The 15,764-nt window shown below is 40.5% G+C and overlaps 2 protein-coding genes across 2 annotated transcripts; one reads left to right on the forward strand and one right to left on the reverse strand.

Moving 5' to 3' along the window:
- The first annotated feature begins 1,526 nt into the window (after nucleotides 1-1,526).
- On the forward strand, nucleotides 1,527-7,620 carry LOC134750071 (hsp70-binding protein 1-like). The gene is made up of 7 exons (XM_063685158.1): nucleotides 1,527-1,840; nucleotides 2,510-2,590; nucleotides 2,932-3,124; nucleotides 3,866-4,084; nucleotides 5,036-5,191; nucleotides 5,806-5,967; nucleotides 6,772-7,620. The coding sequence occupies exons 1-7, from the start codon at nucleotides 1,724-1,726 to the stop codon at nucleotides 6,912-6,914; spliced, it is 1,071 nt and encodes a 356-aa protein (XP_063541228.1). The 5' UTR covers nucleotides 1,527-1,723; the 3' UTR covers nucleotides 6,915-7,620.
- Nucleotides 7,621-8,138: 518 nt separating this feature from the next.
- LOC134749878 (trypsin-7-like) lies at nucleotides 8,139-14,378 on the reverse strand. The gene is made up of 8 exons (XM_063684876.1): nucleotides 14,292-14,378; nucleotides 13,331-13,385; nucleotides 12,703-12,862; nucleotides 11,869-12,035; nucleotides 10,649-10,756; nucleotides 9,812-9,960; nucleotides 8,799-8,907; nucleotides 8,139-8,277 (listed from the first exon to the last, which is right to left on the reverse strand). The coding sequence occupies exons 1-8, from the start codon at nucleotides 14,337-14,339 to the stop codon at nucleotides 8,150-8,152; spliced, it is 924 nt and encodes a 307-aa protein (XP_063540946.1). The 5' UTR covers nucleotides 14,340-14,378; the 3' UTR covers nucleotides 8,139-8,149.
- Between the last annotated feature and the right edge of the window lie 1,386 nt (nucleotides 14,379-15,764).

Consider the following 15,764-nt stretch of genomic DNA (forward strand, 5'->3'; position numbering starts at 1 on the left):
GATGGCCAATAATGACCTTATAAAGAGGCAGGAGATATTTGACAAAAAATACAGAGTACATATAGGAGAGAGGGACAACTGGAAGGTGGAAGTCAGGCACCCAACGACTATCTGCTTTACGGATGGGTCAAGAAGAAGCTCGACGAATCTAGCAGGGGCGGGCATAGTTATCCCTAAACTGGGAGAGAAGGTATCGGTACCACTGGGTAGGTATGCCAGCGTGTTCCAAGCAGAGGTATGTGCTATAGCGCGCTGTGCGCGTATAGTGAATGAGAGTATGCAGCAAGAGGGCGCTGTTGTAATATATACAGACAGCCAGGCAGCACTGAAAGCACTAAAGAAAATATCGGTCACCTCCTCTCTAGTGAGAGAATGTCGAGAGGAGCTGAACTCGCTAGGCAAGCATAGAAATGTCACGGTGGCATGGGTACCAGGACACCAGGGGGTGACAGGAAATGAGAAAGCGGACGAGCTAGCGAGGATAGGGGCGGAGACGGAATATATAGGTCCGGAACCGGCTCTGCCTATGTCAGCGGATGTCACAAAGGGAGTCATCGAGAAGGTAAAAGAGATGGAAGCACAGAGAGAATGGGTAGAAGAAACAGGATGCAGACAGTCGAAGATGATGATTAAAGGGATAGACCACAGGAGAACCAGGTATCTCTTGAAACTAGGTAAGAGCAGTTTGAGACTGTTAACAGGTATTATTACAGGTCACAACACTCTCAATAGACACCTTAAGATAATGAGAATCAGTGCGGACGCCTCCTGTCCACACTGTGGTAGGGAGGAAACTAGCTTGCACTTACTAGCAGAATGTATTATGTACGCAGCACCGCGATATAATACATTTGGTAGAGACATACTAGAAGAAAACGAACTAAAGGATATCGAACTTAAAGATGTCCTTCTGTTCTGCAGGAAAACAAGAAGATTTGAGGAGAAGGGTGTGGGAATGCCGCCGGAACAGTAACCTGCAGCTCCAACTACAGGGAATTGGGCTGAATGAACACGACATGTGATCGACAGCCCGCCTGCTTCCGGCCGGGCGTCCCTACACTACATCTACATCTACATCTAAGAGCGAGAAAGCGATATCATACATATTGCATATTATATATCATATATATATATAAGCGATATATACTTATCGGTGCGTCGCACAATGACCTTGGTGCGGTGCGATGATGTGCTACGGCCATTAGATTGGCCTACGTTGGTCCAATATGTGGACTCGGCATTAAATTGAGTCAAAGTTGTATATCAAGCAAATCTTGTCAGTAAATAAGAACAAAAAAAAACTATACTCATCCTTTTCTTTTGGGTGCTAGTACTAGTGTAAGATAAAGATAGTATGATTCTCTCTGTCTATGTTTGAAATGAGACAGTCCTTTGACAAACTATAACTATAATTTTAATAATTAGCACTAGTTTAATTTGGACCAAACACTAGGTCATGATGACAGCATTGACACTTGACAGCTCACTTTTGACTTTGACAAGTTTGACAGTTGTAAAATAAAGCAAGAACTGCAAGAAGAGCACGGTGTTACGGTGTTGCTTCGAGAACTCCAAAGAACGCAACAATTTCTAGAATTTACATCAGCTTTCGTGAATCATTCCAAACGATATAAACCCACGCTATAATACATATTCAACCAGTGTCACAATAACTACAAGTTTGACTGGTTGGTTAACCTCAAATAAGTTGTTAATTCAAAACATGGCTTCGAGTAATCCTGGCGGTAACAATCCTATTGCTGGAGCCCCGACGTTCCCCAGCAGGAGTGAGGATGTTCATCGAATGGCGGAGCAACCTCGGCAGCCACGGAATTTACAGGCAAGTATCACTACATATTATCCTCGTGAGTCTTAACTGTACATTAAAATGTACATATTCATTGCAATCTAATTTGAACCTTTTGAAGAAACAAATAGAGTAGCATTTCTTTTGTTTCACTACGTTGTAAAACAAACGAAATTCGTTCCAATTTACTTATAGAATACTTACTTTTTTTTCTTATAGAATGAGGATCAAATTAAAAATTGAAAAACTTTAAATGGTGGGTCTTACTAAGTTATAAAAACAAAGTCTACTGCCGCGTCTCTCTGTGTATGTATGTTCGCGATAATCTATATATATGTATAATTGAGTAGGTACCAGTTTTTAAGAACGCTACAAGTACAACCATCTATACAAAACAAAAATTCTACTGGAAGAGGCCTATACCTCTTATGAGGGTTCAGTGGGCGCAGCACGGTCGCATTTTTATCGCTTGTCACCATGCATGTCACATTCTAACAAGTATGTAAGTGCAAAAGTGACGGGCATAGTGACAGGCGATAAAAATGGAACCATGCTGCGCCTGCTAGAGTTAACTTTCTTTTTCAGTAATTAAGATTTATTTTAGATACAGAGCTAGATTTTTTTTTAAAGACTATTTTAAATGCCAGAGTATTTATTTTGTGGTAGTGTAATAATTGAATTCTTCAATTTTAATTATTTCAGGGTCTCCTCAGGTTTGCTATGGAAGCAACGAAGGCTGAAGATGCCCCAGGGAATTCAGAGTTAGGTCCAATGGATGAAGAGGTATGTTATTATAAACCCTACCTTAAAGTTTTTTTTGAGAATCTGCAATATGGGGTTTTAAAAAAAAGGAGCATACAGATCTTTCAAGTTGGCAATAAGCATATGGAACTGCTGAAGTTGATAAGTAAGTTAAGAAAATTTATTAAAATTACACACACAGTCTACACATTTGTTTCAAATTTGGGATTTATGTTGTTTAGGACCATTTTTTTCTTTTATGGGAATCAAAAAGCTCGTTATTCTGACATAAAACATCCATATTTAAAACAAAATTCATAACTTTGTAAACTTTTAGGTGAATTATCAAAATACATTTATTATTTGACATCTTATTATTCCAGCGCAAGCGTTTCTTAGAAGATGCCCTCAAAAGCCTCACAGTGGACGTAGCAAAGGTGCTACAAGATGCCATAGCTGTGCTGTCAGACGCAGACAAGATACACAGTGTGCAGTTAGGGCAGTCGTTGCCCAATGAGATCAATCAGGCCTTCACTAGCATCATGGACTTCATTGATGACATTGACACCGCTAATGGTTAGTCTCAGCATATATTGTAATTTAATATTATGAAATAAATAAATCTAAATCTAAATCATACATACAATCTTCTTCTTCTTTCCCTAGCCTTAATCCCATCATTTGGGGTCGGCTCTCCTGGTAATTCTTCACCAAGACTGTCTGTCCCAGGTGGTTGCCGCATGACGTGACCATACCATCTGAGTCAGGTTTCTTGCAATTTGCATGTCAGGGATAGGTTTTACTCTGAAGCTGCCTCGTATGTGTAAGTTTCGTACGCGATCCAGTAATGTCACACCACCTGCCCAACGCAACATTCTCATTTCCGCAGTGTGCAGCTTATTTTTTAGGCGTCTTTGACCAACTCTAAGGGCAAGCAGTGCGCGCTTGCACCTCCTATACGAATTTCTTACGGCTTAATATTTAATAAAATAATTTGATTCGTTTCCATAGTTGTTTCCATTAGTCTATGCAACTGTAAAAAGCCTTACTGCCATACCCTTTCTCTGTAAGCTGCTTGCTACCTACGTTAGCCGGGTCCACACAGAGCGGACATATGCGCGAGGCAATTTCCTCTCGCACAAAACGGCCAGTGTAGACGTGTCTTGGCCGAGGCGGCGCGCGCGAGGCACGTCTACACTGGCCGTTTTGTGCGCAAGGTAATTGCCTCGCGCGTATGCTCGCTCTGTGTGGACCCGGCTATTCACTAAAAATACATTAATTTTACATAAATTACACCAACAACCAATATCTTTCCAGATTTCTACAAACTAGGCGGCTTCTCCGTCTTCCCCGTCTGCTATGGCAGCGAAAACGAAGAAATCCGCACCCGAGCCAGTGGAATACTGGCAGAATTGTGCCAGAACAACCCCTTCTGCCAGTCGCGAGCGTTGGAGAGCGGGCTGCTCAATGTGTTGCTGGCTTTAGCGAGGACAGAGCGCGGGGAAGCGTTGGCGAAGTGTGTCGCTGCTATCTCTTGTAAGTATGGTTAACTGTGCACTCTGTGGTTGACTGTGTACTCTGTCAGTCTAGTGAGCAATCTAATCAGAGAACAATTATTCAGACAACAACATACAATTATGCGGACCGTATGAAAGAAATACATCATCTGTGAAAATTTCAACTGTCTAGTTATCACCAAAGATAGATATAACTTCGTAATAGATGGATACAGTCTAAGGAAAAAACGTGCCTCGGAAATCAAGAAAATTTGATTCTCGTTCAGAGGGCGCTACTAGTTTTGGCCAACTGTCGTATAGATGGCGTTGACGGTTTCGTTTGTTATTTAACAATTTTAACGCATATCAGTGACAGAACATGGGTCAAAATCATAAAAATAATTAATGCAAATAAAAAAATCATTTATCTATATTTAAATACATTTTATCGTATTTTTATAAACCGTCATTTTTAGTTTTAAAGTGTGTCGACAGATGGCAGTGAATTTACTGGGGTTACAAAATTTACTATGACAGTACCGCTCTAGTATAAGTTACTCTATGTTATCATGGTTCATGAGATACCGCCTGGTGATAGACATACGGACAGACAGACAGACGGACAGTGGAGTCTCAGTAATAGGGTCCCGTTTTTACCCTTTGGGTACGGAACCCTAAAAGCAGCAATGTACATTTCGTCGGGTGACAAGCAAGTCACTAAGTACCACGACAAGTTGATAGTCATAGTGAACCGTATTATTATCCGTTTAAGGTTGATTTTTGTTTAATAATTTTTAGTAATTAGTGAGTTTTGCTTGTTACCTGACGATTTGTATTTGTGTTGTTTTCAATCAATAGGTACCACATTGTCGCTTGCCATAAGGACGCTCTGACATGTTATTCGTATAGAGATACAATCCAATTTCGTCCTTATGGTAAGCGACAATGTGGTACCTTTTGATTGAAAACATCACATTTGTTTTCTTATCAGGTACATGTCGTGAATATCCCCCCTCCTGCCGTGAGCTGGTGTCCCAGGGTGGATGTGATACCATAGCCACCGTGTGCGGTGCTACAGACGTCCGGGCTAGGACAAAGGCCGCGCTGCTGGCTCGGCATCTTTGTGATCACTACCCTGAGGCCAGAGGTTAGATTCAAATTCAAGATTCATATCATATCATATCATATCGTTTATTGCATACATGTGTTTGCATACATATATTAACCATGGCTATGCCCCTAGGTTTGACTTTTTTAGATTTTTCGATTATTGTTAAAATTAGGAGCGAAAAACAAATTTCATTCAAATTTTAAAATGCTCCTTGCTCTTATAATAATAATAAAAATTAGAAAAAAAAAATACTGTGGTTGATATACAACAAATCGTGTCAAAATATATTTTCAGTACATATGGTGCTACTTTCTCGCACTAGTGCGTAAAAGGGCCATTTTTCGTGCATATGTCGAAAGTTTAAAGGGCCATATGTACTGTAAAACGTTGTACGATACACGTGCGAAAAGGTAATTCGCAACTCGTGTCGATTTAAAACACTCCCTGCGGTCGTGTTTCAATTTATCGCCACTTTCGAATTTCCTCAATAACTATTTCAATAATGTTAATATCCATAGAGGAAAATGAAGACTACGTTTGTATGAAAAGGCGATTTCACGCGGGTCCGCCTCTTTCGTCTTAAGAGTTGAATAAAAGCATAGCTGATCTTCAGAACCTTAAGAATAAATCACATAAAATTACTTTTCCAGAAAAATTGGCGCAGTTGAACCTCGTGAAGACATTAGCAGAGCAACTGTCAGCGGGCAGGGATGCATCATCAGAACACCTGCTGAACACATTACTTACTCTTCTGGCTGACTTGGATGAGAGGGTGTTGGCGCAGTGTAGGGATCCTGGCTTAGGGCTTAAAGGTATGATCATCATCAATTCGTCCAGTTGAACGTAGTGAAGACACTAGCAGAACAAATGTAGCGGGCAGGGATGCATCATCAGAATTAGAACACCTCCTGAACACATTACTCACTCTTCTGGCTGACTTGGATGAGAGGGCGCTGTCGCAGTGTAGGGACCCTAGCTTAGGGCTTAAAGGTATGATCATCAGAACACGCGCTAAACACATTACCGACTCTTCTGGCTGCCTTAGTTAATAGCCAAGTACACACAAAGCGAGCATACGCGCGAGGCAATTTCCTCGCGCACAAAACGGCCAGTGTAGACGTGCCTTGGCCGAGGCGCGCGTGTTGTATCATCATTTTTAGACGTGCCTCGCGCGCGCCTCCTCGGCCGAGGCACGTCTACACTGGCCGTTTCGTGCTCGAGGAAATTGCCTCGCGCCTCGTGCGTAAGCATGGTATAATAATATACTTCGCCTGGTACTCTCTTCCGAGACTCGCGACCCACGTGACTGACACAAGCCTATGTTACCTCTTCACGCTTAAAACGCTGAAGCGATTTAGATGAAATTTGGCATAGAGATAGTTTGAGTCCCGGAGAAGGACAGGATAGTTTTTATCCCGAAAATCATCCCTTAAGAAAGTGAAAAGCGGGATGGAACAGAGATAATTTATGAAATGCCTGCTAATTTGTGTGCATACTATTCTCAAATTGAATAATTGCCATGAGAATTTTTCTAGGCGCTATACTTACTTTAACTGAACATCAGTCCGCGCAGACGAAGTCGCGGGCAAAAGCTAGTTTATTATATTTTTCCGCAGGTATCCTAGAGAGGCACCTAAAACACCCGGAGCTAAAAGACGACACGTTCAGAGAAGAGGTGGACTACTGCCAAGAGATCCTCTGCAAGGTGTTCCTGAACCGACCAGACGTGGTGCCAGCCAACGAGGAAGCGGACAGATAGGATTTCACAGACTCTTAGAGCCGGTGACTCTTAATTCTTTAGGTTTTTTAGCTTTTTATGCGTGTTTGCGGATGCGAAAAAAACCGGCCAAGTGTGAGTCGGTCTCGCGCACGAAGAGTTTCGTATCATTACGCAAAAAACGGTAAAAAAAACATGTTGTATGGGAGCCCCACTTAAATATGTATTTATTTTATTCTGTTTTTAGTATTAGCGGCAACAGAAATACATCATTTGTGAAAATTTCAACTATCTACCTATCACGGTTCATGAGATACAGCCTGGTGACAGACAGACAGCGGAGTTTTAGTAATAGGGTCCCGTTTTTACCCTTTGGGTACGGAACCCTAAAAAATCCATACTAATATTCCATACTAGTCCATACTAATATTATAAATGCGAAAGTGTGTCTGTCTGTTACCTCTTCACGCTTAAACCGCTGAACCGATTTAGTTGAAATTTGGTATAGAGATAGTTTGAGTCCGGGGGAAGGACATAGGGTAGTTTTTATCCCAGAAGTCATCCTTTAAGGGGGTGGAAGTTTGTATGGGGAATTGTTAAAAAGCAGATTGGATAAAGTTACCCAAATTACTAACTCCACGCAGATGAAATCGCGGGCAAAAGCTAGTGGTGTTATAAATGGACTTAACTTATTTGTATGTACGAGAGAGAGCTTTAAGATCTAATATAATGTTTTTTTTTTATATCACTGAAGTTTTTTTATTTCAAGTCCCACTGCTATGCGTTTATTTGCTGCTGGAACAATCTATGTAGGTATACCTAGGTAATCATCCCTGGACTTAGAAACTACAACTTTTAGCATAGGTATAACCTTCGATATGGCTTTGTATTAACGCTCCAGGTGTTGACCTAGGTTTTCAGGGGTGCAGGGTCTAAAAAACCGGACATCGAGGATTCCGTACTTTTTAGTATTTGTTGTTATAGCGGCAACAGAAATACATCATCTGTGAAAATTCCAACTGTTCATGAGATACCCCAGGTAGCAAAGTGACGTCAGCGACCTCATAATGACGTTATTATGACGTTATTATGACGTCATTATGACGTCGCTGACGTATAAATGCTACCTGGGACTGCCTGGTGACAGACAGACGGACAGTGGAGTCTAAGTAATAGGGTCCCGTTTTTACCCTTTGTAAGAAACCCTAACAAAAATGAAACAAAATACTATCTTAAAAAGTATGCATTTATTGCAAAGGTTCTCATGTCAAATAAATCTAGATTTCAAGGCCTTCAACGGGTTGTATGTGTTTGTATGAAGTCTCCAGGTCTTCGCTGGACCAGTCGAAGTTGATGCCAGTTATCTCCAGGAACCAGTCGTGGTAGTGCCCGGGACGAACGTACGCTGAAAACGAAATAAACATTAGTGGCGAGGGATAAAGTAGGGATTAAGGACGCTAAGCACGAAAAAATTCGTTCAATAGGCGGGTCCACACACAACGAGCCGCCTCGCGAGAAAATTGCCGTGCGAAGCAGCTCGGTCTGTATAGCCCAAGTAGCAAAGTGACGTCAGCGACGTCATAATGACGGAATAATGACGGCATTATTACGTCATAATGACGTACAAATGCTACCTGGGGATGTGCCACGCTCGAGGCAATGCGGCCGTGGCACGTCAATACAGACCGAGCTGCTTCGCACGGCAATTTTCTCGCAAGGCGGCTCGCTCTGTGTGGACCCGCGCGCCTACTCGCACAATGGCATTGACCGCCGGCGTCATAGTACGAACCGCATGATGGTAGGTTGATGGTTTTATACTAAGTAGCAGTGGATTCGGCATTTAATTACCTACTTGGGATAGGAATTTGTTGGTTTAGTAAGTTTAAGATGAGGATAATGGTTTATAGGTACCAAAGAGATACTTACCAGAGGGGAAGGGGCTGTTGCAGCCGGCCGAGGAACCGAAGCTAACGATGCCCACCATGGTCGGCTTGCCATCCAAGTCCACTTCCGTTAGGGGACCGCCGCTGTCACCCTGTAAAAAAAAAACCATTTAAATTTTCTTGGCAAATTCAATAATCTTCGAAATTGAGGAAAATATTTATTAAAACTTCCAATGCCATTTGCCGATTAGGCATAGGCACTACATTGAATGGGCTGCCTCATGAGAAAATTGCCACGCGAAGCAGGATTGTGTAGACGTGTCTCGGCTCGGGCGAAACAAAAGCCATCGCGGCCGCAAAGCTTCGGGCGAGGCACGTCTAACGTGATTAATGTCATTACCGGGTCTAACGCGATTAAATTCCATTATTTTGCCATTAATTATGACATAATTAATTAATTAATTATGACATTATTCATTATTAATTCATTATTCATTAATTTTATGTGAAAAAAACGCGGGAGTTTAAAGTGTTATACGTCTAACGTCACGTCTTCACAGATCGAGCTGCTTCGCGGCAATTTCCTTACGAGGCAGCTTGTTCATGTGTAGACACTGTAGATCTGCTTATTTGGATAACCTTCGGTGTCCCAGCGGCCAGTGTCATGACGAGATTGAATTTCGCCGGGATTTATATAATGTAACGTTGTCGAAGGTGAAAATATCGATCAACACAAAGAGCTCAAAAATATGTGAACACCACTTTATTGTCTAAAGCGTTTCTAATCTTGTTAGTACTGTGACCCTTTTGACTAACTAGGGAACTCGATTTTACCCCTCCTTCATAATCATCAATATTTTACCCCCGTATAATGCCAGTTTTACCCCCGCGGGGGTAATTACCCCCAGGTTAGGAACCGCTGGTCTAAGGTGTAAGAGCGTACACATATTTTTGAAACTTTGGGAATGTATACATATTTATGCCCTTGACTGTATGTATATGTTAGGCTGTGCTGACGCTCAGGCTCTAACTTCAGATGTACGTGATGGCTCTTACCTGGCAAGATGACTGTGCTGTGTCGTTATAGTATTCAGCGCAGATGGTCTCGTCCTGGACGACGGTGCTGGTGCTGTACCACTGCTTACACTCCTCGTTGGAAATGCCTCGCAGGTGCACCCAGCGTAGGACCTCGGAGGCTACGCCACCTGGTGACAGAACCATGTAGATAGGTACACTGTATTTTTATATCCCAATCTACTGGACCTAAAGTGCCCAATCCATCTGTCTTTTTAGTACAAAACTAGACAAATTTAACCAGTTTAGTGGTCATTTTAGTATTTAGCTTAGTACTTAGGTAGTTAGATCCGTACACAAAGTATGACAGTACCGCCAGTACCGTTTTTAGGGTGCCGTACCGTACCCGAAGGGTAAAAACGGGACCCTATTAGGTACTATTAAGACTCCACTGTCCGTCTGTCTGTCACCAGGCTGTATCTCATGAACAGGGATAGCTAGACAGCTGAAATTTTCATAGATTATGCATTTCTTTTGTAGCCATAACCAAAAATACTAAAAAATAAGTTTGTACGGAACCCTCGGTGGGCGAGTCCGACTCGCATTTGTCCGGTTTTTTAGTCAGCCCGTTTGTGTGACACGCACACTACCAAACACGAACAAGTAGAAAGAGATCGTTCGGAAAACAATTCGTGGAGGTCACATCGGTCACAACTTTCAGCAATGAGGAATACGCCGAATACGATACGACTCAAAGAGGATGGGGGAGTGTTTAAAGCTGCGCAATGGCCTGTGTTTAAGAAGATGGCTTGGAGGCTTTCGATAGCGAGGGTGTGTGCGGTGAGGATGTGGGCCAAGTGTCTAAATATTGATGCAAACCGTTGATGGGATCTTCAGTCCTGCCGTAGCCGCTGACGGTCAAGACTACTCCGGTGTATACGTTGTTCTTTTTCTCGCTGTTCTGCAGGCGGCAGGGCTGGATGAATTCTGTTAAAGAAGTTCTATTAGTGTGTGACCTTGATAGATATATACAAAAATTAAACTAGAACACAAACTAAACTATTTTATTATTTGTTCGAAGTTTGAATGTAATATAAAATTTAATCTGATATTATTATTAGGCAATTGTAACATTTTCACACATAATAAATTTAATTTATAATTTTATTATTATTTTGTGATTCATTAGAGGATTCTTAATCGTGTCTTTTGAAAGTTGTGATTTCGCGTAGAACGCGTGTATATAGTACATACGTACTCGTAGGTACAGTCGCCATCAGATATATCGAAGCGGCCGAGGTGCTCACAAATATCTGAACACGCCTCTATTGTCAAGGCGTGCGTGTGCGTGTTCAGATGTTTTTGAGAACCTCGGCCTTGGCGACTGTACGCGGAACGAAAAAGGCGTGAAGGCCTGACCATAATCTGAATGCACCTTGGTGACCGGTGTTTTGTTGCTCGGTTGTTCACCGACCCGTGAAAAAGATATAGTAAAAGAAGGCTTGTCAGGGACCTACTATTAGGACGGTGGAAAAGCTGAATTGTGAGCCGTGATGGTGCAGAAAACTGACTTCATCGCGACCTTCAGTCAGGAAACGAGGATGAACATTGTGTAAAACTTCAGAAGCATCCCGAACTTTTTTTTAATTTATTTATTCACTTTAAATATTCAACTACAATACAACTTTTGCCAGCATGCCACTATTGTAAAGCTCTATGGTTTATCTAATAGTTGGCGAGATCGCGCGGTCCGATCAGCGTTTGCTTAATACTATTAGGTATATAATTATTATACTTTTATATATATAAAATTAATCTATACACATCAAATCTCTGCATCTATTTTATACATTACTCTACATTATTTATTATTTTAATTTATTTAATTTTTATTTTAGTTGTTATGACAGTTGTATAATTTTTTGTGATTATTTCTATCTAAATGTATGATATTATGAATTGTCCTAGTATATAAGCGACTTGGTTTCTGTTGACTGTAATGCTTATATATTTTGAAATAAATAAATAGAATTACTCTAGACTTTAGTATTTTTTTTAGTTTTGGCATACTTTTAATAGTGTATACGCTCTTGACTTACCTCCGTAAGGGATGCTCTGCTCAAGGCCCAACAGAGCAATATCATCTGTCTGTACCCCTGCCCAGATTTCATGGTATTTAGGGTGGATGAATTTGCGGGACGTCTCCACGATGTACTCTGGGCGGGTGAGGTTGGTCAGGCCTAGGCGGACCACGAAGGTTAGACGGCTGTGGAGTTAAAGTAGGAATATCAAGAATAGGTCTAAATATAAGATTTAGGGGCAATCGGCAATAGACGAGAAATACTTATAAATTGGACAAAACTTCGAATAAAATTTCTAATCTATTAAAATATTGCGAAATTTGTAGCAACTTTGGAAATAAATAAAACATATAAACGCCACAAGATATATATATATTGTTATTTAAAAGCCACGGAAATCAACCTTATTAAATAAAATGTCACGGAAATCAATTTTATGAAAAATGCCACGGAAATTAACCTTATTAAATAAAATGTCACGGAAATCAATTTTATAAAGAATGTCACGGAAATTAATCTTATTAATAAAATAAAAAACAAAGATAGAAATAGTGTACATAGGTACAAAACAGCTGGAGAACGTCCTTCTGCAAAATAAACTGGGTATCTTCCTAAACGACGATAAAGATTAATATTCAATAATTTACGATTGTAGGCTGGTACCTACCTAATCAACGCACTGAGCAGATCAGGTGACTAGAAAGTAGGTGCAGGCAGCAGCCATCCGCCATGAAGCCAGTCAAAGCTGTTCTTAAGAAACTTTTAAGTATCTAAGGTACTTATATCTAGGGAGATGGCACCGAGATTGCTCACCATAGATTGGTCCTAGGCAACCTGGGATTTAAAACTTACTTGGCCACGCAGTGGGCGGCAGTGATGACCCACTCATGGTGTATGATAGAGCCCCCGCAGGAGGACACGGCGCCGAGGACGCTGACCATGCGGAGGCTGATCTGATGCGGGATCTGGCCGTCTTTGGCTTCCCAGCCGGCCACAATGCGGCCGCCGTTACCTAAAAATATATATTTTAATGTCACACAAAGACAGAAAAATAAAATCACTTCCAATGTGTTTGGCTTAGCGTTGTTCATGAATATTCCAGATTTCAAATCGATAGCATCAGTAGTTCTCGAGATATTTAGCAATGTGACAGACAGACAGACGGACGGAAAGAGTCGCACCATAAGGAATCCTTTTGTACCTTTTTGGTACGGAACCCTTAAAACTGACTTCTCAAAACAGTGAAATGCCGTTTTAATTATTTACCACCATAGTGCCATTCATATCAATTTCAATTAGCCCCAAGACTTACAAAAACCTTTTGTTATAGAGGAGTTCCATTTTGGTCTTCATGAGCAGTTCCATTTTACCAAATAGCAGTATCTAAAAGCTTGTAAAGGCAGCCACGTGAGCTACGACCTCGTAATGGTTTTGATCATATCTTCATTAGTACTTAAATTGGGATTAACCCAATTCTTACCCATTCGCAAGTCCTCAATGATAGCGGGGTCGTTATCTCTTTGGAGAGGTTCACTCTGTAAATGTAAAGGCATGTAAATAAAGCTTAATTTCTCGTCACTAATTATTGGCAGAGAAAAACCACTTAGTTCAGCGCATTATGACGATAAAAAAACCGGCCAAGTGCGAGACGGACTCGTGCACCGAGGGTTCCGTACTATTTAGTATTTGTTGTTATAGCGGCAACAGTGTATCATCTATGAAAATTTCAACTGTCTAGCTATCACGGTTCATGAGATACAGCCTGGTGACAGACAGACAGCGGAGTCTTAGTAATAGGGTCCCGTTTTTACCCTTTGGGTAAACTAAAGATATGGATAGAGAAAATAAAAATTATGAAACTTTTGAAGAGTTATCACTTTGTTGTCCATCCGTCTGTCTGTCAAGACCCTTTATTTTGGGAACGCGTGGAGGTATCGAATTGAAATTTAAACCGTATACTCAGATCTACGGTCCCTTGAAGTTTTGAAAAAATTACACTTCTAAGTTAACGTAAAAAAAAGATATTGCAGTTTATGCCGCAAAAACGTAGGTGTACTTTGACACTCAAGGAAATCAACATTGATAGGGTTCTTCCCGTTGACCTAGAACTATGAAATTTGGCAAGTAATATGGTCTTACACTACAGATACGGGGAAAAATTTGAAAACTAAATTTGTAAAAAATAAAATTAGTCAAATTTGTACGGAACCCGTGGTCATTGGTGGGCGAGTCTGACTCGTTTTTTGGTTTTGGCATTATATATGTGGAAGCTTGTAATTTGCATTTAGTAGATAAGTCCATTAACCTATGCAGTAAAGCATCCCGAATAAAATAAAAAATATATATATCCCTAACCTACGCCCAGTGTATGCCCGCCGGATCGACAGACCCGAAAGTTTAAAAATGACGGCAGATATTAGTTATTAATTAATATTAATTACCTGAACCAGCCCAAAGATAAACAAAACTAGAAGATACGCGGCCGCCATTCTTCGATCGACTCACGAAAGTGATTGAACCGTTGAGTACCTATAGCGCTAATCTCTCATTAACGCAAACTTATCAAACATTATAGTGTTAACCCGCTGCGTTGCCTAACTTGTATTACTTGTAGATTGTATATTAATGCCAATTTAAAAGGATCTACCGCGAAAATATAATGTATTTTGTTATGAAACTATAGGTCTGATCTAGGGCTCCCGGTATCCGTGTTACACGCCGATACGAATACCCGTGTTCTTAAGCCCGGCGGTACTAAGAACCCGGTTTACACGGAACCGCCGGGATTCGAAAACGTTTCGAAGGAACGTTCCCAAGAAACGTATCTCAGACACGTATCTCCGTTTACACGGGTACTTAAGACCGTTCCGAACGGGTCCAAATACTCCGAACCAGTTTGAGCCAATGTACAATGGTAACAAGGTCCACTATTATTATGTTGACTTCAGATGAATTCGTTTGTCGTACGATGTTTAAAGTGAAGCTTTTATTCTATCGCCCCAATTTATTAAGTTAAGATTAAAACCGCGATTTTAATACCGTAAATCGAATTAATTTCCGATTTTTTTTAGTTAAATGCCTACAATCCGAAAAAAGTTTCACTTGCATCGTGGTTTCATAAAACCGCACAATTACTTTTTTTTTTTATTGTTTTTAACCGTATTAATAAAACATAGGTACTGAGCCATCTTCCTAATCTTCCTATGTTTAATAGTAGGGATACATAATTTTTATTTTAAACTATTTATATCATTTAATAAAACCGATCGCTTCTAAGCTAATTACAAAAATTTGATATCGATCATAGTTTTTTTTTATAATTACATAATGGTATAGTATTTTCGTTAAAAATAGGTGTGCAGACAGAATACAATATTAATTAAAAATAACAGTTTAATTATTTCGTGGTTATTTTTATCTCGGATCTATTACTGCTTTGCGAAAACAACAAACCTGCCAACGGCGCAAAAATGTTATTAGTAGGTACACAAAAGCGGGATTATCGAGTAATTTTACCCAAGAACCATAAAAACCCATACTACCTTGGATAACTATTGCTAATTACATTAAGATAGATCTTTAAATTGGTAATCATTCATAATTCACTTTGGTCATTTTCGCACTAGCGTTCAGGTAATAAACTTAAATGCGCACGTTGCCGACCGGTGGTCCATCCATCCATTGTTTTCCAATATCCTTTTGTTTGTCATCGTCGAAAACATGTAGGTTCCCAAACTATTATCACAAGTGTCACCGCCAATTACAAGCTTTATGTCGTTGTAATAAGGTCAAAACATCTGCACAAGAAAATGTTTTCAATTGTTTTGTAGCTGCACCGCACTAAAAAGCGTTTTACTGTGGTAAGAGGTACCTAAAGTAAAAACAATTAGAATTTATTGAGAAGGTGCAATTTT

This window comes from Cydia strobilella, chromosome 19 (assembly GCF_947568885.1).
Source record: "Cydia strobilella chromosome 19, ilCydStro3.1, whole genome shotgun sequence".
In the NCBI taxonomy this organism is placed as follows: Eukaryota; Metazoa; Arthropoda; class Insecta; order Lepidoptera; family Tortricidae; genus Cydia; species Cydia strobilella.

What these genes read in the sequence shown, in the direction of transcription:
- LOC134750071 (XM_063685158.1), top strand. Translation starts at nt 1,724, where the DNA reads ATGGCTTCGAGTAATCCTGGCGGTAACAATCCTATTGCTGGAGCCCCG. An exon ending in TAGGTCCAATGGATGAAGAG is followed by an intron (nt 2,591 to 2,931) that starts GTATGTTATTAT and finishes TTATTATTCCAG; the next exon opens with CGCAAGCGTTTCTTAGAAGA. An exon ending in TCCTGGCTTAGGGCTTAAAG is followed by an intron (nt 5,968 to 6,771) that starts GTATGATCATCA and finishes ATTTTTCCGCAG; the next exon opens with GTATCCTAGAGAGGCACCTA.
- LOC134749878 (XM_063684876.1), bottom strand. Translation starts at nt 14,339, where the DNA reads ATGGCGGCCGCGTATCTTCTAGTTTTGTTTATCTTTGGGCTGGTTCAG. An exon ending in GACTGAAGATCCCATCAACG is followed by an intron (nt 9,961 to 10,648) that starts GTTTGCATCAAT and finishes TTCTGTCACCAG; the next exon opens with GTGGCGTAGCCTCCGAGGTC. An exon ending in CAACAGCCCCTTCCCCTCTG is followed by an intron (nt 8,278 to 8,798) that starts GTAAGTATCTCT and finishes TTTCGTTTTCAG; the next exon opens with CGTACGTTCGTCCCGGGCAC.